This window comes from Pygocentrus nattereri, chromosome 18 (assembly GCF_015220715.1).
Source record: "Pygocentrus nattereri isolate fPygNat1 chromosome 18, fPygNat1.pri, whole genome shotgun sequence".
Classification (NCBI taxonomy): domain Eukaryota; kingdom Metazoa; phylum Chordata; class Actinopteri; order Characiformes; family Serrasalmidae; genus Pygocentrus; species Pygocentrus nattereri.
The window spans coordinates 7,157,325-7,182,705 of record NC_051228.1 but is presented as its reverse complement, the minus strand read 5'-3'; the positions used below and the strand labels follow the sequence as shown (position 1 = coordinate 7,182,705).

The following is a 25,381-nucleotide window of genomic DNA, read 5'->3' as shown; positions in this document are numbered from 1 at the left end:
CCCGTTCCAATGGCAGCCAAACATGCCCATGCCATAACACTACCTCTACCATGCTAAACAGATGAAGTGGGAACACTATGAGCACTTTAGGATTATGAACAGTTCCTTCAGCCTTTAAAAGATTGTCATGTTAAGATGCATCCCTCAGCTTTCCATAAAACACCATTCTGTCTCTGCTATACTACAAATCACCGGGAACCATTCGGAATAACATTTGAACACGCATTTGAAGAAAAACAACAGAGGACATCAAAACAGTCACCCAATACAGCTGTTAACTGTCTAAAGCCTAGCAGCAGTAATGTTAGCTCTCTGGCTTCCTTCTGCATTCACTAGCTGCTGGAGAAGAGGGGGGGGGGGGGTAAAAACAGGCCACCCTCAAAAACCCACAGCAATTGTAGTTTTTCAAAAGTTCCTCCCGCTTTCAGAATTAATCACAAGATGGTGGAGATACTAGCATTTAAACTAGAAAATTTCGTTCTTAAGACGACTGTGGCACCACTGTAGGAGGAGAGTAGGCATGTTTACAACAGATGTGGCTCTGGCTAAATTGTACAGTTTGGTTGCCATGCCTCTTGTAAGTTTCCCCCTGTCAGAAAGGGAGAATGTCACAACACACTCGAACCAGAAAGTGGAAACGTTCTCATGTTTTCCAATGATGATGTAAGAACAGCAAAACAAAACAAGTTGTTACAAACACAGCAAATGACTGATAACACTGCAATGGAAAAGGCTAAAAAAAAAAAAAAAAACAGTAGCCACACATCATGTTTTATAGTTTTCTTTTATTTAGACAACCCAAATAAAAGGCACATAAAACATTGCGCATGTTTACATAATTATTTCTGACAAACATACATTTAAAAAAAATGTAGGAATGTTTTCCTTTCTGCTACTCAGAAAGCCTAGTCTTCATATATACAAAATTACCATTGTTAATGTTCTAATACAAAAGTTTTTTGTTTTTTTTTTTCTTTATAAAAGGTTATCTTGCTTTTTCTTCTTTCTATTTGTACTGTAACTACCACGTCCTCAGAGCTAAACTGTTTTGTACAAAGATATACATTCAACTGCCTTCACAGGGGTCCGAAATCTTCCGACTCATTGAGTGAATCGGAAAAATGACGAATTCATACTGGTCAATTCATTGCATTTCAAGATCAGTTTGAATTTGGCAAACAAGAGGCAATTGTAATGCATGTATTTTTTTTTTCCTTTTCTTTTGTCTTTTAAAAAAAAAAAAAAATGCATAAAAACGACTTTCCACAGACGTTCTCCTCGAAACTAAACTTCGGAAAAAGATAAAAATCTATTACATGCATGTGTTTCTTTTTTTTTGTCATAGAACATAATGCCTTGCACAAAGCGGGCACAGATCTGTACCCACTTCACTTGACTGTAGAAGGACAAACTACTGGAAAAATAATAATAATAATAATAATAAAAATCCTAAAATTAGTGTTTACTACCAGTCACTTCCTCACAAAAGTTCACACATTTTGCTCTGGTAGACCATGAGGCATCTGAGCGAGCCACACCGTCATGAAAACAAGAAACAGAAACACAAAGCTGTGCACCAATAGTGGTCAACACAGTGTACCTAGCATCACATTGGCAGGGCTCCGAACCCTTGTAGTGACAGCGGACGTGTCCTTCCAGACTCATCCCTTGTATATTAAAGTGTGTTCTAAGTAGTTAAACTCCTGAGTCCAAACATAGGCAGACCAGCGAAGGGACCAACACCCAAGGCAGTGGTGCTCTGTGAGAATCACGCCAAGTAAATTCCTTGTTATTTGAGACCTAGGGCGAGTTGTGGGCCTGCAGCGGGCCTCAGGCTCGCCAGAGACTATCCCAAAATCACTGCAGAGGCTTTTAGAGGGGGGGTGGGGGATACCCCTGCAGTAGCTTTGATAGTCAATGGAGTCAAATTAAGGACCATGGAAGCATTCCATAAATAATGGACGGTGAGATCAGTCATGGTTTAAATTCTTTCTTGTATTCCTGCTTTGAAAGGGACTTCCCCTCTGAAGAAAAAAAAAATGGGAAAGAACAATATTTACAAAATAACATAAAAAGGTATCCTAATAAGATAATGAACAGTTTTACTGGGTTCACCGGGCACATTTCCTGAGCAGAAAGTCCATACTAACAGAGTCTGTGGGAAAAAAATTAAACGTGTAAAGATCATGGAAAGTTTAAAAACAAGGGTATAAAACACTACGTACTAATTTCTGTCGACTTGATAAAACTTTTTGAGGTGCAGCGTTCACCAACCACTAGATGGCCCTGTAATATTTCGGCTGGTTACCTAACTCTCACGATTTTGATCTTTGATAATACTGTTTTGTCCTTTTTTTTTCCTTTTCTTTTTTTAAAACACAAGGGATATGCTTTCAGTGCAAGATTCCTCTGTTTCCTGTTTAAAAAATAAAATTATAATAAAAACATGAGTAAACAAAGCACACCCCAGCCATCCTCAATAAACAGAGCATAAACAAAACAATAACAGTCATGATCAGCAGTGTCCTAACACTGCAGCTAAAGAAAAAAACTTAAATTCACAATTGTAGTTGGTAAGAACGTAAAACGCCAACATAGGCGACTGTACAGGATACAGTCACTGTACCTCAAATCATAAACATACTTAAACCCACCCTTTTCCATAAGACCCAAAAAACATGTTTAAAAAAAAAAAAAAAAAAAAAGCCTTTGTCCCTTTTGAACTCACCCCCCCCCCCCAAAAAAAAAATTTAAATACTGATTAGCAGGCTAGAGCTAATTCAAAAGAACTCCCACCGCTCTGAGAAAATAAGAAGGAAACAAAAATTCAGCACTTATTGCATTCATCCTTTTAAAAAACCTCCCCATCAAGGTCTGCGTGTTCAGTGTTGCCGAAGAAGAGTCTCCCCCAGGTCGCTGGACTGCGCATCACAAATAAAAACTCATTCACTAGGTATGAAATCCTTCAGAGAGAGGAAGAAAAAAAAACCAACTAATGTGTAGAAAACTCCATCAGCTCATCTAGATTCGTGATGCAGCGTTGCTTGCGATGCAGCCGTATGCTTTCAGCCGCACTGCAAGAGTAAACACTCTCTCGGGGTTGGGGACCAGGCTTAGGTCGGAGGGTGCAGGAGGGCGTAAAATCAGCTGGTAAGGAGAATCAGGTTCAAGTTGGGAGGCTCGAGTTCCGTCTCATTTACCAGGGCGGTGAGGAAGGCAGAACTTGGGACAGAAAAGGCATGCTCTCCATGGGTCTCATGGCGATGTTCAGGGGCCCTGCGATGTTCATAGGCATGGGAGTGGTGATGGCCACAGGGTGGGCGATGTTCATGGGCGCTGTGGCGGGGATGTTGACCGAAGCGATGTTGACCGGCCCTGTGATGGTGACGGGGTGCTGCAGGCTGACCGGAGAGGTGATGTTCACCGTGTTGGTGGTGATGTTCATCTGCGCGGCAATGGTGACTGGGTTGCTGGTGTTGCCGCGGTTCATCGCTGAGGTGATCGGGGCGGAGAGGGTGACTGGCGTGGCCGAGGCGGAGTTGCAGACTTCGTTGCTGTCTAAAACAGACCAGACAGAGGGGTGGGGGTGTTAAGAGGTTTTGCCTGCGTTTTTCCCCCATTCCCACCCAGACCCCCTACAGGCAGGAATCAAACGGCCAATCTTCCATAAATGTGTGTGAAAACATTAAAACAGACATTCTATGAGCTACTCTCAGTATACGTAGCATTAGGGGTGAACGTGTCTGACCTGAAATACTGGCTAATGACACCTCAGCAAACAAACAACAGCACTGTGAAACCCCATGATTCAATTGGATCAGGGGTGCAAAAACTTTGAGGGAAGATGTAATGTTTGTGTTGTGCCGAGGGCCAAAAAGTCAAAACTATATTCAAATAAAGAAGGTAGCTGGGTTGTAAATCAAAACATTGCTTTTAAACATGTCTTGTTACCGAAACTAGAATCTTAAAGAAACTGGCCCCCCAAAAAAAACAAACAAACAAAAAAAAGTACACAATTTTTCCACTTACCTCAGTTGTAGCCGATCACCCAAGACAAACTTAATGTCCAAATTTTGCTTCTGTAGTTCATGTAGCTAACAAACACTACCAGTCAATAGTCACCCAAATCTTTTCTGTTGATTCATTGTCTAAAATGCCTTTCTGTGTTCAGTGTTCGACTATACAGTGAGGTTCTCAGTTCATTTCTATAGATCACAGTAAGCTAGGGGAGTCCAATCTCATCTGGATCAGTATTTTTGCAGGTTTTTGTTCCAACAAAGCAGAAGCACACAAGATCTGCTGTGAGACAAACAGCTGAAACAAACCGATTAACTGGTGGTATCAGCTTGTCTGAAAAATCTGCAGCCACATCAACTGCACAAGTGGTACACCGCACTGACAAATCTGTGCGACCTTAACGAAGACCTGGTGGTTTGTGGTTTGAGAGAAGCACTGAGGATGTATGGAAAAAGATCTGGGTGACTATTGACTTTGTATTTGTTAGTAACACTGGCCTTGTAGCTCCAGTGCTAAAGTGAAGAAGCAAAAATAGACTCCAAACAGGTCTTGGACGGCTGACTAAACCAGGGGTAGAAACTGTGTAAATTTGAACTATACCTTTAAAAAGACACATTTTTTTAAAAATACGAATATATTTTTCTTCTCACTGGATGAAGTTGAGGCAGCTTGGAATTTAGTTTTGGTATGACTCAATATTTTCAAAAATACACTGAATACATTTTTTCTGAAGGAACTAGGTCAGTTCTCAATTCGGCTCCAAAGAAAGTCCAAATTTTTGCCCCATCCCTGTGTTGGTAGTGGAAAATGTGGACCACTTTGACAACCGCCCATTTACAACACTGTGCTATATAGTCAATATGTTTTTACACCCCTAATGAACATGCTTGACCGGCATCACTGGTATCAGCTGAATAATCACACAGACAATTTTCTAGTGCACGTCATCATTGAGAAGAAAGAGCATAAAAACAATTGTGTCTCAGAGCAGGTTTATATGACCGCCCCCCCATGCTCTGGGTTGGTGTTTCACATGAATCTCCATGTTTACCTTTTCGCAGCCCTGAGGAGTTCCACTGCCAGTCTCCTATTCAGAAATACAGACACAGAGTGTTATGATGGCCAGCCAGCCAGGGCTGAGGCTGGGAGTCTTGGTGCCCCCCTCCGGCTTGCTGCACGAAGCAGCCTCATTACGGGAGGGTGGGGGGGGCACATTACACCAAGCTTGGCCCTGGAGCCAGGGGGGCTTAATATGCCTCCAGGTGTCACCACGTCAGCATAGCATTGTGTCACACTGCCGTGCACCAATACATAACAACAAGCCTATTTGGAGGCAACACTTGTCAACCAATTAAGGCAGATCGCAGGAAGACCTTGATGGACCCGGGGGCTGTGAGGATAGCTGAGCCGTGAATAATGCAATATGACGAAGCATTTAAGACCCTGAAAAACTTGTTTTTTTTTTTTTTAAAGTTTGGATTCCTTATGACTTCTATGAAAAAAGCGATAATAAAAGCGATCCATGAGGTTCCACGTAGCAGCTGAGCAAATTATGATCTCAGAACATACTCCAACCTGCCTGGATTTTGTAGTTGGCATAAATAAATAAATAAATAATTTAAAATACCGCCATTACCTATGAGGAGTCAAATGAATGCTCCTCGTCTAATAAACTGCCAAATACGGCACATACAGATGTCTTAGTAGGGAGTTAGCAGTAGCTGAACATGCTACAGCTTCACACATCACAGGCTTGACTTCCCCTCACTGAAGCTTCACCGATAGAGGTTTAGAGGACAAAGACTCCAACTTGAGGCAGCAAATGTTTTGCTGTTGCGTTGAGCTTTTAGATAAGTTCGTCTTGCTTCACTGTCCTTGTTAGCTTAGCTACCTGGTTAAAACAGCTTCACACACCACAACACAAGCTCAAATTCTGGCAGACTGTAGCTCTACCGATACAGATGCAGAGGTTAAAGATTAAAATCTGAGGCAGAGAGTCTGTGTGTGTGTCTGAAGCCATCAGCTAAGCTACTTTTGATCCACTACACTGTCCTCATTAGCACCAGAGAGTAGTGTTAGCTTAGTGAGCAGGATAGCAACAACTTCAGCTCACTGACGCCATGCGAGGTCAAATTTAGAAGACTCAAAACAAGGTGAAGTCGAGTGCTGGAGTGACCAACAGAACCTGGCCTGTTCTGTGGTGTGTTGAACTAAGTTATGGGCTTGCTAAGATACTGCCAGCATCACCAGTGCCACTGTACTCCCATCAGCACTGTTCAACTTTTATTAATTGTTGTTCAGATTATAATTTAACGCGTGTTGGGTAAACTGAAAAACCTCACTTATTTTCTGGTTAATACGCTCGTGAGCTCATTTTCGTTTCGCATGCCCTATTTGCCAAAACGGTGTGCAAAGTAAAGGAAAAGGGGGTGGGGCTTGGGAATTTGCAATTTGCTTAACTTTGCATATTCATAAACATTCACATTCTTTTTTGTTTAAATTATGACTTTAGGGGTATTTAAAGCTAAACATGCATACTGCAATAAACAGGTCCTACTTCAGTCAATATGATTGCATAACAAACATGAATGCACATCAAGATGATTTAAACAAAAGCACAAACTACTCTACGACAATCACAGGCATCAAAACAGCAAATTCATCTTGTTAACACAACAAATGCAAGTCAGACATAAAACTTATGAGCGAAGTACATTTTAGCATGATCAGACAAAATGAATGGTTGTATGATGTAAAAGGTGGAAGGAAGAAACTACACTACATGGTTTATGGAGAGGGAAGATTCAAGCAATTCCAGAAGGAACGCAATGGAATGGCAGCATAATGTAAACATAATAAAACACACAGCATACGTGTATGTGCATTATCCATGCATGAGAAAGCCAGTCAGCACCATGGTGCTTAGCACTGACCCAGTTTAATGGTTGTTTGTTGATAACCTTTAGAATGATCTTTTAAAATGTGAAGCACACAGCAGATTCCTAATGAACCTAATCTATCCAGCTACACTAAAGAATGGCGTCCGCCACAGCACGCGGACAAAAGCTACTCCATCAAACTGCAGGAGAGAATTATGCAGCTGTTCTATGAAGCCACATGAACAAATCAGTTGCTGGCCTTCTCCCGTACTTACAATGCACTTTTAATCTGCCCTGCGTCCTCGTAAGGTGACTAGTGCAGTCAGCTAAGGTCCTTGGCTATGTGTGGCATCGTCTGCCTATTGCCAAGCTCGGCTAATTTAAGAAATAACCCGGCCCGACCAACGCAATTAGTAGGCGGTACCAGAAACATCCACACCAAAGTAGACGCTACAAGCCATCCAAGTCCACAGACGCTCCTAGATATTCAAGGGAAAAACTTTCTGCTGAGCAAGTTGTTTCTTCCCCCAAAAGCTGATTAGAGTCGGGGCTGGAGAACAGGAAAACTTTAAAGTGTGCCTTGGAGCATTTCAATCCAAACCAGAGCAAACTGCAACAGGCCTGAGGATGCACGCTCCATATTTTATACACACACACACACACACACACACACACACCTTTGATAGAAAAGCCAGCAATTCAAACAAGGTCTCACACTTGGATAAAGTGGAAACAGGTGGTTTATCAATAAAGAAGAAATGAGAAAAACTGTGAGGGAAACACTGTTTGAATAAGCAACAATGAAAGGTTTGGCATGTGCTCTAAATTGTTTGCTGTAGTGACGTTCCCAGGGATTCGATGGGCAAAGCCGAAGTGGGACAGTGACTTCAGCCCCCATTACTCACTAAATGGGCCACTGCCCGCTCCACCCAGCGTCTCTGCACTGACAGAGAGCCGTCAAAGCCACTCAGAGCTAATAAACGTTTGAATCCCTCCACTATGTACACCATGAATTATAAGCAATGCATGTTGAAACCGCTAAGTCGCATTTACTTTTACAGACTTTTCACAGACTGCAACGTGTTTTGATGAAACCAAGAGAAAGAAAGCAATTAGAATAACAGTATGGGACAGAGTTTTGTCCTTAAGGGCCTAGAGGTTAAGGGCCTGTCGCATAAAGTTAAACAGGGTTTCAGCTCTGCAAAAACTAAATCATGCTTGTTTTTCAAAGGCTGTTAAACAACATTATCCGTTTAGCCAGACAATCAGACACCTAAGCTATAATGTATGGTGTACAAGAAAACGTGACGTTGACTGTGATAAGCCAATCGTGTGAGACTACCATGGTGTCAGTGTTTACTAGAGTAATAATTGCTTTTTCATATCAATGGAATCTGATTTGTTTCTTTCATTGAAAAGTAATATTTTTCCCCCAAAGTGACCAAAGGGTTCCAGCTCTGTCAGTCCCTGGTCAGAATCTCTACCCTGATTAATCCAGTTGTTCAAAAGCCAAAATCCTGAACTTATATTCCCTAGAGCAAACATGCAAAGCAGCAAAACCTAACATAGCACAGTAAGAAGCAACATACTGTTGTGAAACAGAAAATCTAGGATTAGATCAAACAATCCTGCTTTATGGGACAGGCCTCAGATAGACTTAAATGTGCTCAATGCAGACTTCCAGAAGCGCTTGGGAAACACAGCATTGTAAAGAGGGGACATGGAACTAGCCTATAGCAGAATGAAGTGAATATTAGTACAAGTATGTCAAACTAATGCTTAGAACTACATGACTGATCCTTCATGAGGATCAGGAGTGGTATTGTAGAAGTCACGACATGTAGGAAAGCTGATTTGGGATTACCATGATCAGCTCTCCCACTCTGGGACTCTGAATACCTGTGGCGACTGAGAGTGCCGGGTCGGGGAAGCCAGCGGACTTACCTTTGTTGCAGGAGTTGTTGAAGTTGGTTTGACCGTGCGTCTTTAAATGGCTGGTGATGTAGGCGGCGCTGAGCATCTTGCCACAGATGTTGCAGGTGACCTTCCCTTCGTGCCGGATCATGTGCGAGCGCAGTCGGTCTTTGGTGGCGAAGGCAGAAGTGCAGGCCTGCCGACACACAGAGAACCTGGTCATTAATACTGCAGTACGCCTTGGAGTCTCTTTGAAGTTAACTATGTTATTGGGCTTTTTCTCTAGACTACATATCTCGCCAAACGCGGTCAGAACTTCTCTCTGATGTTCAGCCTCAGAAGCTAATAGGCTCTTAAGGAAAATGGAGCTTCTATTTATCACTATGCAGCTATGACACAGGAGTGAAGCACTAAATTGCTCCATTTCAAATGTAATAAGGGCAAGTGCGGCAGAAGGTTACTATGTATATAATGAAGGACAACAGTCTCATACCGTTACTTGGCATTTGAATGGTCTCTCTGAGGAATGCACATGTTTCACATGGCAGCTGAGATGATCAGGCCTATGGAGAGAAAATAAACAGGTAAGAAAGGGGCGCAGTAAGGCCGAACTAGCAATCTTTGGCGGATTCTGCAGGACGATGGAGTCATCAGTATTGGAAGTGAACTGCTGTAAAATAAAAGAAATATACCAGTTCATCAGTTGAAATTCTACCTCAAGTATGAGCTTTGCCAGAACCTTTATACCAGCATGCTACAAATAAGTGCAGATAACACAGCCATGTTAACATTAGCTGTTTCGTTTGGAGTCCGCTATGTCTCAGTGACGTTTTAAATGAAAATGAAACGAGTCTCTCAACCTCCTCCCATTGGATGGTATGCTGAATCCAAAGTAGTAGCTGTTTTTGTGGACATAAAGGAACCTGCATTAGACAGCACCTGTTTTCCCTCCTTGTCCACGCAACAAGCCACAGACCAGCAGGTACCGTAACATGAAGGACTAATAGTTTCCAAATTTCCACAGCAGCAAAGACAAGTACATGGGATGTACATAAGAAAAATGACATGAGAAATTCAGTGAAGCTTCTTATTTGAATTTCCAGCTCCACCTTAAATTGTGCAGCAGTTACATTCAAGATTCAAGATTTCCAAAAAACAAAAAAGTGAAGGGACATCCAAGAACACCACTCATATATATATATATATATATATATACACATATACACACACACACACACACACACACACACACATATACACACACACACACAATATACCGAAAGTCAGAAATTTTAACTGTAAACTGCCCACTAGAATTATTAGCATCAGACAGATGTTCAGATTTGACCAATATTTCTAACTTATATTTGCCTTTATAAGTCAGACAGAGCAGAAGATTTGAGTGACTCTGAACTACTATAATAAAACACCTGCATTTTATTTATTTTTAAAATAATTCAAATTGAAATTGTTTTACTGTAATTTCTACTCCTCTATAATGCTGATCCAGTTGGATGCAATTTCAATGTATATATTTTCTAAACATTCAAGCATCAGTACTGCCACATATGTACATATCCCATATCAGTGCATCCCTTATCTGAACATCACTATTTCGGTAAACTGAAAGGGCTTAGACTCCAGAACCACCTGCTTTTCCCAGGTGTGCCTGTGTAAGACATTCTGAAAGGCACGAACCGGTAAAAAGCAACCAGTCGTTTGCCCTCTCGAGGCAGCCCTGTGCCAGCTGGTCATAGGAGGGCCAGTTTCATACCGGCCCTGCTTCTGCTGCTGAGGAGAGGAGTCAAATGGGATCTCCTCAGCAGTGTGCTGAACCGGAATGGCCACCCCTCGGTCTCCCTCCCCCCCCGCCTGTTTTGCTGTTGACTGAAGAGGATAGTGGCTTCCAGACGTGTGAAGCAAGCAGCCCTGGTATGCTGGCACTTAAGATAACACTGTGCAACTCAACCATGATGTCAGACTAAAATTTATACAAATTTGTAAGCAATTCTGACGAATCCTGTTCCACTGCCCTCTAACCCTCCCCCCTGCTGTCCTGCTATTTATCGTTAAGATAGCTTCTTGGGGGGCCAGCACTACGTCATGGCCCAAAATGTCCTACAAGCGAGGGAACAGTTGGCGGGCTAAAAACGGCTCCTTTCTTCCGAGCGCTCTGACTTGCATTGCTCACCCTGAAATTAATCCTCAGATTATTAGTCACGCAGTGCTGCGAGCTGGAACAGGATGTGGAGCGAGCTGGTATGACGCACTGAGCCTTCGCCTCTGCCTGGAAATAGAGGGATGATGCAGCACCGTTCGCTCTTAAAGAAGCCACAATCTCAACACACCGAGTGTGGTCTACAAAGACTGCACCATGAGCAAGAGGAAATCCCAGACTCATGTCTCACCGGCCCTTTTTCACTGTTTTTTCTCTCTCACCCGTTCTGGGACGGGAGGGGTAGCACTGGCAAGCTGGACGTATCCAAAGCATGACATAGGAATCAAAGCAGCCAGCCCTCAACCCCTCCCCCGCCTCGGCCCGAGACGGTAGGGGCCACTCCAGGAGGCAGGCCCGGCCCGCTGCGTGCTGGGGAAGCACAAAAGCAGCCAGTCACAACTATTCACTGCAGTTATAAATCAGCCGGCAGCAGCCAACAGGAGCAAGACAATGTTAACGTCATATGGAGGAGCAGATGGTGTAGCCAGCTACGTCTTTGTGCCCCTATTTCAACATCACCACAAAAAAAAAAAAAAAAAAAAAAAAAAAAAAAAAAAAAAAAAAAAAAAAAAAAAAAATCACCACGTTCTGCGGGATTAGACATCGCAACTTAGAGACTGTTTCAAAGTAGCCTGCAAGACAGTGCTGACCATACCAGAACAATTTAAGGTTCTTCTGGCTTCAGCACTCCAACTAATTAGCTTTCATTAAGAGAATCTGTTTAGATCATACACAATTTCATCAGAATCACACTTTTATCTAGGCTTTCACAGTTAATACGTAATTGCCTGGTCACATTTATTTAAGCAGTTATTTTCTACAGTTGTTAGGTTTCACAGGTATACGTCACATTTTGAGTGCATTTTCATCAGTATAGGTAAATAACAGAAGACAAAAAGAAAAACACATTAAGACGCATCACGAAAAAGTTCTAACATCTGTTTTGGTCCTACAACGCCTTTAGAGGGCGTCACCGAGCAACATTTGTTTATCTAAGCTCGAGCCATGTCAGTCATCAGTTGGCAGCTACTAAGTATTGACAGCTAGGAGGCAAAACAGCTAATTAGTCTATTTGCCCTCTTTAAGAGAAAAAAAAATAAAAGTTATTTATTTAGTACTTACTCACCATGAAAGGCCTATCAGTATCAGAAAATAACAAATATTTGGCGTCAGACAGAAGCTTAGACTTAGTTGATATTTTGATCTAACATTTAATGTGTTTACTCTGGACAAACCAAACATTTAGTGCTAAATGACAGCACTTTATTCCATCTTCTGCATTTGTAGAACTACAGAAATACAGGGTTATATGTATCTTTCTAAAACACATAGGTGAGGTCCTAAAAGCTGACAGGCTCAATCGCATTTGAAACTGTTGTAAAATACATTAAAAAAAAAAAAAAAATCCTTGTGTTGTTAATGAAATAATGTTAATCTTTGACTCTAATGCTGCTCACATGGATCACCAAGTGTCCGTGTTTCAGTCAGAAGGAGCATCAAACCCAGGCTGAGTCTCAAGCGGCTCTACTCCTTAAATATTGGCTATGCAAGTTTTGAAATTCTAGCATCTACAGCCAAACAGTGCATGACATGTTGAGCATGGATGTGGCTGAATCCCAAATTTTAGTATTTAGTACTGTGCAGTGATGGGATGCAGGAGACCGTATTTAAATTTCAACGTAGTGCACTATGTAGGGAGCAGGGAGCCTTTGAGATTCAGCTCCAGTGTGGGAGGGGGGGGCAACACTGCATTGGTGCTATATAAGACTTGCCATGGTAATTTAAAAACACCATTCCCTGTGAAAAAAAGAAAAAAAAAAGAAAAAAAAAAAAAAAAAAAAAAAAATCACTGTACCACCTTCACACCTGAGGCCTGCATATATTTGGATCTACATTTTATAGATGTTCAAGTGTGAACATCATTTGATAAGTACATGGAAAATAGCAGATATCTGCACTGGCTCACAATTCCCACACTGCTGGTTCCCAGGATCTGTTGGTGGCGCGATAAGTTTAGTTAAAAAAACAAAAAAACAAAAAAAAAAAAAAAACAACAAACAAAAAAAAACAAATAAACAAATAAATCCGGCAAAACGACTGGGATCCTATTTGCACTGTAGACTTACCCCAGCAATGAGCACTGTGCAAATCTCAGGCCTAAAATCAAACTCATACCGTGTCAAATTATTAAGAAATTTCTTGCTTATGCATTAAACTGGTTGTGTGTGGTTTGACACTGTGACACTGGCATGTACAGAAAAGGACACAAATACATTTAAAAGTTAAAAACTGCAGCAAGCAATGGTAACTGATTCCAGCAGCAACACTTATCACTGTGTGATGTTATGTAGGTGGCCATACCTGGAGAAGCCCTTCCCACAGACGGAGCAGACGTAAGGCTTATGGACGCCCCCGTCGTGCGAGCGCACATGGTAAGTCATGCGGTCCTTCCTCTTGAACCGCTGCTGGCAGATGGGGCACTCGAAGGGTTTCTCATCGGAGTGCGACAGCTTGTGGCGGTTCAGGTGGTAGACATCACGGAAGGCCTTTCCACACATCTCGCAGCCGTGGTTCTTCTTCACAGGCTTGGCTGGCTTTTTGGGTGCGGTTTGCTGACCCACGCCGGTCATGGAAGCGGGTGTCATTATGCTGGAGCCGGTGGAGGCTGAGGTGGTGGCTGTGGTAAGGATGCCGGCAATGGTCGAGATGTAGGAGGGGTTGCCGCTGTTCTCCCGCGGCATGGTGGAGATCAGGGGCACCATGGTGGGCGCCGTTTGTGCCGTCTTCTTGGGTCGTGACACCATCTTGACACCCGTGTGGCACGACTCGTGCCGTCTCAGGTGGTAGCTGTCGCGAAAGGCCTTGTTGCAGTAGCCGCAGATGAAAGGCGTCTTGGTTTTGTGCTCCTTCTTCACGATGGGCATGGGACCCCCGCCGCCCCCGCCACCCCCTCCACCCCCCGTCCCACTGGCCACATTGTCCTTCAGGAGTTCGGCCGCACTAACTGGAGGCTTCTGGTCCAGCGGGATGGGCATAATGGGTTTCTGGTCCTGTGGCTCGGCCCCAGAGTTCAGCAGAGGCAGCAGGCTGTTAGGGGCCACCTGGTGCTGGTGGTGGAGGGCTTCATTTGCCTGCTGCAAAAAGGAAAAGAGATTTAAAACCAATACTGCAGGGATTACTTGACTCTGCACACCTATACATGTACAATGCTCATGCCAAGTTCAATGTGCAGTCATGTAGACGTCTATTAGAAACTTAAGTGTTATTGGAATGTTGGCAGTAATAACAAGATAAACACATTTAAATAGAAAGTATTTATTTATTATTTATACTTAGAAATTAACTGAAGGCAGTGCATCACTAAGGCCCAATCCCATTTCCCCCCTTAGCCCACATGTTCATGTCTAGGGGTAGGGTGTCCCGATTCTTTTTGAGACAGAGGAGTATGGTGAAGTGTTGGGGTTACACGGCCCTCCAAATAGAGGCAAGAGGCAAGTTGGCTGCGCAACGACCAAAGAAACCCACAAATGTAAGTATTTTCCCCCGTTACAAAAATTACAATAAGCATTGTATTATATCAGTTTGTCATTTCAATGTATTCTGGTTGTTTTCTTCATAAAAAATATAAAATAATAACTCGCTAATAGCATGCTAATGTCTCGGTATCTAGCTAGCTAACTTTCCCGTTCCACCTTAAATAGTCCAGCCGGGTCGCCTAGAGAGCTGCACTAGCAGCTGTTAATGAAGCAACATTTTTTTTATTTGAGGGTCCCATTTCACAGGGCAAGACTACAACCATTACCCCTGTAACTCACTTCCAAGGGGTTAGGGTGACACTCAAAAACAAGGGGTAGGGTAAACAGAAGAAATGGGATTGGCCCTAAAACTGCATGCAAATATTTCATTTTTATCTCTGTTGGGGAAAAACCTGAAGTTGGGGGGAGCACCATATGCCTAAACTCTTACCTTTCTTAGAATGTTTATATATGAGGTTGAGCTGTTGAGTCAAATTTCTTATAAGAATTAGACAGGATTTTAAAATGGGCCACATCCTTCACATCTCGGAGAGGAAAGGAGCAGCACCGTCAGCGGATTCAGAGCTAGTTAAATGTGCTTACAGCATGGGAATGTAGATGACAGGTAGAGAGAACTGAGAAAAACAAGTGTGGGCTTCCCCTCATTGCCCCTAAAGCTGCATTCAAAGCACAATAAGCACTTTCATATTACTCATAAATGGTGACTTGCACCTCTTAAATAGCTTTGTCCTTTTTGCAAGGAGCCTCTTTTTAAAGCCCAACATCCATAACTACCTACATTCATGAAATGTATATAAGCAAAGTAGCCAGACAGGAAATTAATTACACATGGTTTATTTTCTTTTCAGTTCGGGTCACCAAATGAGCGCTCACTCAATAGAGCTGCTCACATTTGAGAAACTTCAGGGTTTTGGTGCTCATTTCAATGCAAGAAGTTACAAACCTCTCCATCATGACTTACATCAGGTTTGAATATGAGGAACTGACCCCAAGTTAGATGGAACATAGACCAGTAACTTATAGTGGAGTTAACAAGGCCTACTGTCCACTAAGCAAACCATTTTACATTTCAAACACCTTTGTCCTCCTTCCAACATCCACCTCTGCCAAAAGATCAGAACAGCTAGAAGAGGGAAAGAGTGTGAATGAGGAAGAGAGAGCAAGAACAAAAGAGCCAGAGAGAGAGAGAGAGAGAGAGAGAGAGAGAGAGAGAGAGAGAGAGAGAGAGAGAGAGAGAGAGAGAGAGAGAGAGAGAGAGAGAGACACACAGCGACAGACAGCAGAGCAGCAAAGCCCATTCAAAAATAGAGTGTGACTCAGTTCGGGCACATGTGTGGAAGTGGGCACAGTGCACTCAGGCTGACTGAGCAACAGCGTGGCTCTGGTCAGCATTTCCGCCAGCCTGCTTGATGAGCAGTGATGAGTGATCCATGCATGCTCACACATAAAAACAGGCTGTGAGGAACTGCAACAAAACAAAATCTTATCAATTAAGGCACTCCGTCATGGATGCTAGAAATATTATGGATAAACACTCGATCTGGAATGTCTGGTTAGGACTGATTCAGGCAGCTGAATTTGGCTTCAGACTCAAATTCATGAACGCAACTCAACAACAGCTCAACATATGGGAGGAAAAAAGAAAGAGGATAGGCTGCTCTAGATGTTCCACAGAAGGGACAGAAATAGTTCTGGGCATTCTCAGTAGCATGGCTTGAAAACAGCACAGTGCCACTGGAGTGTCTAAATCAGGCCGGCGCAAACCGATCTCGCCCGCTACGATGCAGCAGACGGGTCATGTGACCGCGGAAGTAGCCGACTCATGTAGAGCGGGGCGACAAGCCAGCACAGACTTCTGTGAGAATGAGCTCAGCACGAACGTGGAGGTGAGGCAAACCTGTCAGCCAGAAAAAAAGAGAAGGAGGAAAGAAGCGACCACACAAGAGCTTTGGAACAAGCGGTTTGCCCTCAGGAGGAGGAGGGGAAATCTGCAGTCTGAGGAAATGAAGGCCGCTCTGCTGGTGACCCCACAGCGTCGAGGCTTGTTTATGGTAGCACCAGAGAGGACATCCATCTTCACTTTCAGTCAAAGTGCTGTCTATGTCACCGTGTGGCCTGCGGCTGGGCCGGGAGAGCCCTCGGCAGGCCTTTGTTTACACGGTCAGGGGAAGACCCATCTTGAAGAACCCGAAACCACAACCACATCACAGTGGTCCTGCCCAAGAACTACTTCAAGAGATGAAAAGTTGTCAGCCACCACACTCACACAATGTTACCTCCCAAATGTTGCAGGTTTTTAAGTATAAAAGTTGACGTCTCTACTCAGGACATAAACATATGCCCCTAAAAGTTTAACTAAACAAGTTACACTAAACATTTAGCAAACTCAGAAAATGCCAGGGATGCAAGGCGCATCTCCAAAGCAATGGTGCTCATGAAACCAAGCCGATTATTCAGATTTAGCAGCAATGTACGTTTCCCGAAAGACTAGTAAATGGCCTTTCAAAAATCTAGCCACTTCACTCCCTAATCACAAAAGCATTTTACGCCGGAGTAAATAATTAATTTTAAAACAAAACCACTTGGAATAATTTGCTGTGAAATGCTGTTTTAGAGCAAGTACCTAGTCCAAATTGGAACCAGATGTCCAAATCTTTTTTAAAGCTTCTAAAAGTGTTTCCAGGAATTGGTATGAATACATTGCCTGATGCTTAGGACATTGGGCACATTTCACAACATCTTCCCAAGTTTTTTTCTTAACTGTGTTCTTGAGGAAGTCCTAAGAAAAAGTCTAAGTGAGATTCATGACGTGTTCTTAAACCACAGAACTGTTCACACCTTTGTGGTCTTGGGTGCGTGTAGGGTTACGGGTTTTAAGAAGAATTTTTTCTTAAAACAGTTGGTGAATGAGGAACGTTGTTTTATGATCGATAGAGAGATAATTGCAGGGTGTTGTGGGGCTGAACAAGAACTAGAACAAGAACTGAAGACACATGCATGTATTCACTGGTCATTTTGGATAGTAAATAAAATGGGTATCATCATGACCCCTGGTTCCTATCACCACCACTGTAAAGAAATCATAATCCATAAAAATGTACCAATTCACATCAAACCGCTCTAAATGATCACATATCCATGAGTAAAATATAAAGGAAAAGAAAAATATCAATAATTGGAATTCCAATTGGGGCAGTCGTGGGCTGGAGGTTAGGGAACTGGCCCTGTGACCAGAAGGCTGCCGGTTCAATCCCCAGCGCTGACAGTAGGTGATTGAGGCGTCCTTGAGCAAGACACCTAACCCCCACCTGTCCCCGGGCGCCATGGATAGGGCTGCCCACCGCTCTGGGCAAGTGTGCTCACTGCCCCCTAGTGTGTATGTGGTGTTTCACTTCACGGATGGGTTAAATGCGGAGGTGAAATTATTATTATAATTATTATAAGTATCACTTATTAGTGGGGGGTTTGGCTCGGATCATGGCTTCACCCAAATTTAATCAAAAATAAATATCTAAACCCTGAATGAATACAAAAATTAAGATGTCATTGATAAGTGGCGAACCAATCCAATCCAAAAACGAACAAACACTGGTATCTTTTTGTTTCACAAGGCACAACCCTTTCATTGAATCCACTTTGCCTCTGTTATTTCTTGCTCGTGAACTTGCACACCGAGACTAAACAGCAGCCCAGATAAAAGCTGCGGAGACATAACAGGGGAAAAAGAGCCAAAGCACGTGGTTTTGCAGTACAGCTCAGTCACTACTGAGCCCTCGCTTCAAGGGAGATCTTTGCTGAAAAGCTGCTGCTTTTGAGGAAACGGGCCAAGCGGACTATTTTAAGCCGCAAATCGGATCCATGCAGGTGTGGATGTTTTTTTGGGGGGATTTTCTTCGGACTCAGAAAGAAGCATCCTCTCCTGTTCTTTTGCCCCGAGTACAGGATCAGGGGGTTCTTAAACACTTCATACAGCACGTCATCACAATAGCAGGCAGGGATGCCACTGGGGTAGAGGAGGAGGAGGGGGGAAGGAGCAAGTGCTGGGCTTCTCGCACTATTGTTGTTCAATGGAGCATCCCAAATAGGCGAGGGCCAGCACATATTAGGGTCTGGCCACAGCAACAATCATTTCTTAATCTCCATTATGGCTGCAGCCCTTGCCTAACGGCCTCTCAAAATGGCTCTCTGCAATCCAGACACAACAGAACACTAGCCAAATAAACTAACCACTGGGAAGGATTCACCAGCATTGCTCTGTAAAGTTATTTATAGCCATCTAAAAATACAGTCGCTCCGTTAAATTTTATTTAGTCTTACGAGTAAAAGCACATCCCCGGGCTCTGAACACGGGGTGCAAACAACGAAAAGGAGGTTAAGAAAATGGCATATCTATAAATCCACTACATCCACTGATGCCACCTTCTAGTGAAACATGAACCCTTTTTACATGTTGTGCCAGCATACGTCAGAGGGGCTCTGGGAAAGGAGGGCACCGCAATTAAGACGAGTGCGTTGTCTTCCGCAATTACGAAAAACCAGGGTTAAACAATTGACCCTTTACATTTGGGTTCAGCCATCCATCCAACAGGGCCAGCCTTGACAGGAACAGAGACTGGGGTGGAGGGGGGAAGAGACATAGAGAGAGAGACAGAGAGAGAGAGAGAGAGAGAGAGAGAGAGAGAGAGAGAGAGACAGAGAGAGAGAGAGACAGAGAGAGAGACAGAGAGAGAGAGACAGAGAGAGAGAGAGAGAGACAGAGAGAGACAGAGAGAGAGACAGAGAGAGAGACAGAGAGAGAGACAGAGAGAGAGACAGAGAGAGAGACAGAGAGAGACAGAGAGAGAGAGAGAGAGAGAGAGACAGAGAGAGAGAGAGAGAGAGAGAGAGAGAGAGACAGAGAGAGACAGAGACAGAGAGAGAGAGAGAGAGAGAGAGAGAGAGAGACAGAGAGAGACAGAGAGAGAGAGAGAGAGAGAGAGACAGAGAGAGACAGAGAGAGAGAGAGAGAGAGAGAGACAGAGAGAGAGAGAGAGAGAGAGAGAGAGAGAGAGAGAGAGAGAGAGAGAGAGAGAGAGAGAGAGAGAGAGAGAGAGAGAGAGAGAGAGAAGAAAAATGAATTCCGCATTGTACTCCTTATTTCATCTGCCCTATTGTTGCGTCCCCCAAATCCGAGCAGTGATGCACTCAGGCCCCAGCAGGGGGTCTTTGTAGGAGAGTCTTCGCTGATTTGGTTCCTCTATTCATGGGCAGAACGGTTGCATTTCTCCACACACCCCTTGGTGGGACGCCTTGCAGATTCAGGGGGACCTGGGAACCTGGAGACTTTATCTGTGGTTTGTAGGGGGCCATACCCCACTGTCTGTACACCTGCTTGGCCGGCACCTTCCAGGATCCTCGGCATTCTTATCGCTTTTTTCCGAGAAGGTGTTTGTGGGTCAGAGTCTTGAGTGTGTGGCACTGCAGACGGGCAGCCGTGCTCCCAGACGCAGGCATGGTGACTGCAGCCTGCTGCGCCTTCACGCCGCTCTGACAGTTTTGATCCAAATCGGCTCTGAAGGCTGAGGTCACTCCAACGTAAATAACATCCCAAACCGAGCTCAGCTCGGGAATAAGCAGTTTTTTTTTGAAAAGGCAGCTCCGTCACAATGGGGAACTGCGCTGGGGACTAGACTGAACGCTGTAGCACATGGTAATTCATTTTCGAGTAAAGCTTTCTTAAAATTTGAATTTGAAAGGAAACAAGAGAAAGTAGAATGGGTGTTTAAGCTAAAGGGGGACAAAAAAAAAAAAAAAAATCCACACTCAACAAAAGAAGCCCAGTGCTTTTCAAGGAACGAGGGCAGGTTGCTGTACTGTACAGCCTGCATATAATAAATACAGTAACTGCTTTTAAATGTGTTATTTCAACTTTCGCACCAATTTGTTTAGCGCAAGAGTGTTTTTCCACAATGAGCTCATCCTGAACAAATGTTATTTCGCTGCCTGACAGAGCAAATTTCCAGACTGATGAGTAGTCTTCCCCTTCCCACTGGCAGAGTCTGGCCTACAACCAACAGCCTTTTAATTCAATCTATCAAAGGCAATATTCTTCTGAGGAACAAGATCCTACACGCTCAGGCCTCTTCACTGACGGGCCAGTGATATGGAAATAGTTCTCTCATTCTCAAAGTCAGACTATATAGGAAAACCTCCTGGGGTGCCTGACACTAAAAAGGCCAAAATCAGAAAACAAAAAAGTGGTGGAAGAAATCATGTAAAACAAACCCAAGTTGATGGATACTAAACGCCTGTCCGAGCCCCCATGCACTCAGAAACGGGTCACGGAGCAGAAGGTTGCTCAGGCCATCCAACACCTCATTAACATGCTGCCATGCTGGAAGCCCGCTTAAGATCAATGACTACAGGCTTCTAGAGAAGACATAAGTGACAGAGACAGGAAAGAGAGATGGACCTTTCTCTGCTTGGCGGGAAGCGCATGAGTCATTCAGTGGCGGCACTGCCGGTAGCTCTGGGTTTGTGACGGTAACGGGCTCTCTCTCTCTCCCTCCCCGCTTCAGCTGAGTAATAAAGGGATTACATGTACTTCCACTCTCTCAGGACTCGCACAATGCCCACCGTGCACAACAATTCACATGAAAGGACCACCAAATGAAATTCTTTCTCTCTCAAAAGGACTGAGGGCCGCTCCACTTCCCAAGCACCAGCCCTCTGTTGATAAGAAATTGATTTGAGTAGTAATAAGCCACCACTTTGTTTACAACCAGACCGTACCAACTCGCACCGCTGTGATTTTGCACAAAGAAAAGTTGGCACAAACTTTATAGCTGCCTTCAAGGGTGAATGTTCTTATCTTTACACCTTTCACCGAAGTAGATAAACCACCACTCGGTCAGGCTTTAATCTCTGCAGAAACAACTGTGAGTGAGGCATTCAGACAAGTTCCTGCTTTAAAACGGTAGCATGAATGGCCTGAACTTTCACTCCTGGGTGTTACGCAGGCTACTGCCCACAGGGATGATTCAGAGGGCGGCAGCCTCGCCCTCTTGAGCAGAAGAGCTGCAGCGAACGCTCAATTTGGGGTTTTCTTACTACGTCCAGGTTTGGCTGCAGCAGAGGTTTCGCACTGGGCTTAGGGCTCGCACCAATTAGCAGGCAACAGCTGCACTTCTGCGCTACGCTGGGAATACAGTAGCTCTACCTGTCACAATTACAGCAACAACTTCAAAGCCGAGGGGTGGCGGGGAAAGGAGCGTGCCCCGAGGACACGCATTTGAGCCACTTTAATAATCACGTTCACTATTCAAAGTGTGCATGAGAGAGCGAGCATGCGGGAGAAAGTGATGCTTTTCAGGTTGTGTGCCACCCAAGAGTGAAGACGAACAAGCAACTTTAGCGCATCTCAACTACATCCTACGTTATCAAATTTTATCTCGAGTTTTAAGTGGGGAAAGTTAACCAAATAACAGCTCGTAAACTGAGTCTGAGGAGTCTGACACACTACATACAGCATTCAAGTCTGGAAAAAAGGATGGCCTGGTCCTCTTGAGGGAGAAAAAAAAAAGTCAAGTTTATAGAAAATAATTCATTTAAATAGCATTTACAATTTCACCTTACCCAAGAAGAACACTGCTGGCCTAATATCACCTTTGCAGAGTAGCCTTGATGGACATGCTGACCAAACCTGCTACCCAGCTATAATACAGATATATTGCAAGATCAAATCAAAGATAAAAATTAAAGCATAAACAGATGCAAATCTAATACATCTACAATGACAAGCTGATGGCGCAACATTCAAAGGCAGCCGACCTTTGGGATTTTACAGCGCCATTTCCAAGAATTAAAAGGAATCACGATGCCGATGTTCAGGCAGGTCACAACCACTCACCTAAAGAGACCACCAAACTGCGCAAAAGAACCTATAGCTCTGTTATGTAGCACAAATTCTTCAAAAAAGGCACCAAACCTTGTTTCCCATAACTTATTGCTGAAACAAGACAGCATCTAATCTCAGATTTATAAAGAACCACTTCAGTTTCACTTCACATTTGAATTTACTTTAGATGTCTGGAGCTAAACGAAGCCGTGGTCTGATGCTAAAGTCCAGGCAGGTCAATCATGCTTCCTCTCGTCTACACATGGCATGGCATGAAATCAACACCAGGCAAATAATACGGCTGGAGGAGCGATGTTTACTACCATGCTTTCCCAAACTAGCTGATAGAGTGCGCTCCGAGCCATCCATGCCTCACTTAAGCATCTTACGCATGGAAAAGTAGTTACTATTTCTACGCATTAGACTCCCAAGGTGCTTGGAAACGATATCTGGACATGAATTTTAAGCGCAAGGTGTGTTTAAGGCCAACAAGCCATCCAAGACACAAACAAACTGAAGCCAATAATCTAGACTCGGAAAAGGGACGCGTGAATATAAACGAATCATTACACAAATGTTTAAAGACGTTTCGATGCAAAAAAATAAGGCAGGAAAAATGTATAAAAGTTAGGAATTCCACCAATTTTTTTTCAAAATTTCTGCATAATTAAACAGTCAACAAGATCATTTAGAGTGATTGGGTGTAAAAAGCTTCACTGTAGAGAAACTTAAAGCCAGAATTGCTCACAGTGGTGGTGATAGGAACCAGACGTCTTAAGCATTTAACACCTCTATAAGCTACGTTATTACATGAAATGGTTATGAATACAGGGTCTGATGTCTGAAACATTGTTCTATGGTAGTTTTGTGATAAAGATTAGGTCTAAAACATCTTTTAATCAATTTATTTTAACCCCCCCCCCCCCCCCCCCCGGGTAATATGGAGGGTGCTCTAAGGCAAAATGGTCCCCAAAGAAACACCCCCCCCCCCAGATTTATGACCATTTTACCATCTTCGGCATTACATATAAAACTCAGAAGACACGTGTGGGTTCACCGCTGGTTTTGGACAGTAAATAAAATGGCTATGTGTGTTGTAGACATAGTGACCCCTGGTTCCTATCAGCACCACGGTAAAGAAATCTGAGCCGAACAGGTTTCTCTACGACCAACCATTTCAAATCAAACCACTCTGTATGACCTTGTTTACATCTCAACCACTGAATTATTGAGACATTTTGAAAAATTGGAGGAGCTTCCTTTTTAAACGATGCGGTGTTTGCCTGAGGTAAATAGCGAGGTTAGCATTAGCACACAAAAGTTAGCGCCAACGTTTCACGTAACGTTAACAGCGCTCTTGCTGGAAAACAGCTATAAACCCCCCAAAATGACCCAGATTTGTGTGGAAACTAAGGAAATTTGGCCACATTCGCGTCCGAAGCGAACGGGAAAGGGGGAAAACAGCCCAAGAAGGTCTGACAGAGGAAAAACTAAGCACAAAAAATGAAGAAATAAATAAAAAGCGTGACCGCCTCAGCTTTGTACGCATAGCTGAAATTCCTGAACCCCGCGGCTTAAGCTACGGCAACGGCACCGCCGTTTGAATGCCCCCCCTCGAAAAAGTTATCACCGCCAAACTTGTCCTAGCCACACGTTTTGCGCCAAGTCCACATTATAGCTACTGAAGATCATCATTTCTGCCAGTCGAGCAAGTTAAACACGAGCGAAACCGATCCGGTCCTCTCTTCTCCTAACTAAGCAAGCAAAACGGATCAACGTCTGCGAGTAAAAACAGGCTGGCTTTGCGGCGAACGACTCGCGTTTGCTTGCTTTAAAATAAAACAGGACGAAGCTGAAGTCGGCTTCTTGTTCGAATGTTCCCGTTCCACCTTAAATGGTGCAGCAGCTGCACTCTGGCGAGTCAGGCGCCAGAACGTAACTGCTGCACCATTTAAGGTGGAACGGGAACATTCGAACAAGAAGCTGGCGAATAGGAAGCCAACTTCAGACTCGTCTTTAGAATTAAAAAAGGCGGATTTCTGAGCGAGGCGAGCGGCTTTAACCAAACCCCAGAACACACAAGAAACATTCAAAGTTACACTCGTAAATATTTAACGACTCGGAGGAGAAAAAGAGAGGTTTTTTGGGGGTCTCCAGCGTCCCGCTCCTGCCTCACAGCTGGAAGCCCGGGATTGATGTACCATTGTTTTGCTTGAATTGGAGAAAAAACATCTCTCTTTAAAAACCAAACTCCACCGCAGGAGGAGCCGGAGCGTTCCCTCATCGATTTTTTGGGTGTTATTTCTTTTCTTTAGCATCCCAGAGAGGCTTTACCTACCTGAAATAAGAATGAACTCCAGCTCGGCTCCATTGCAACACTTAAAAAAAATCTGCAAGAAATCTACAACAAAGCAGCTAAACATGGCAGCGGCTACAACTTCCTGTGACCCCAGGGCGGAACCAAAGCGGAGATGGGGGGAGTCGGGACTATAGCATTTTTAAATTCAGCGTTACCAAGATAGACTGAAAAAAGAACTGGCGTATTTTACTCATTTTAACCGTTTTGCAAATATAGCACATCTTCTACAATGTCTATGTGCTATTCCTATTTATATTTAACGAAAAGCGTACATTAAGACACCCCTTTTCATGTCGCGTTCAACAGACTCTCTGGGGACATTATCAAAAATAAATGCCAAGAAGTTGATCAATTGCTTGGTGGCTTAAATTCAGAATTTCCCCCTTTTTTCTTTTGCCTTTAGCTAATATACTCGTGTTTTTTCTCTTTTTAAAAGTTAAAATGAAAAGAAAGGCAGATATCAGTCATTTTCTGTGCTGCTCTTTCCTTCAGAACGGAGGGTTTGTGATTTAGTGCTGCAGTGAAAGTCTCTTAATGAGCTCTGGGGGGAAAAGCAAACGCACCTTTCCAAAATGGCTCTAT

At 43.6% G+C, this 25,381-nt stretch overlaps 1 protein-coding gene across 2 annotated transcripts; it reads right to left on the bottom strand.

The window, feature by feature from the left end:
• Positions 1–2,724: 2,724 nt before the first annotated feature.
• vezf1a (vascular endothelial zinc finger 1a) lies at positions 2,725–24,874 on the bottom strand. Of its 2 annotated transcripts, XM_017711881.2 has the most exons (6): positions 24,779–24,874; positions 13,390–14,162; positions 9,304–9,373; positions 8,841–9,006; positions 5,069–5,104; positions 2,725–3,558 (listed from the first exon to the last, which is right to left on the bottom strand). In XM_017711881.2, exons 1-6 carry the CDS (start codon positions 24,809–24,811, stop codon positions 3,197–3,199), a joined length of 1,440 nt encoding a protein of 479 aa, XP_017567370.1. In that variant the 5' UTR covers positions 24,812–24,874; the 3' UTR covers positions 2,725–3,196. The 2 variants fall into 2 exon arrangements, with proteins under 2 accessions (XP_017567370.1, XP_017567371.1); XM_017711882.2 differs by lacking the exon at positions 5,069–5,104 and having other exon boundaries at positions 2,726–3,558.
• Positions 24,875–25,381: the final 507 nt, after the last annotated feature.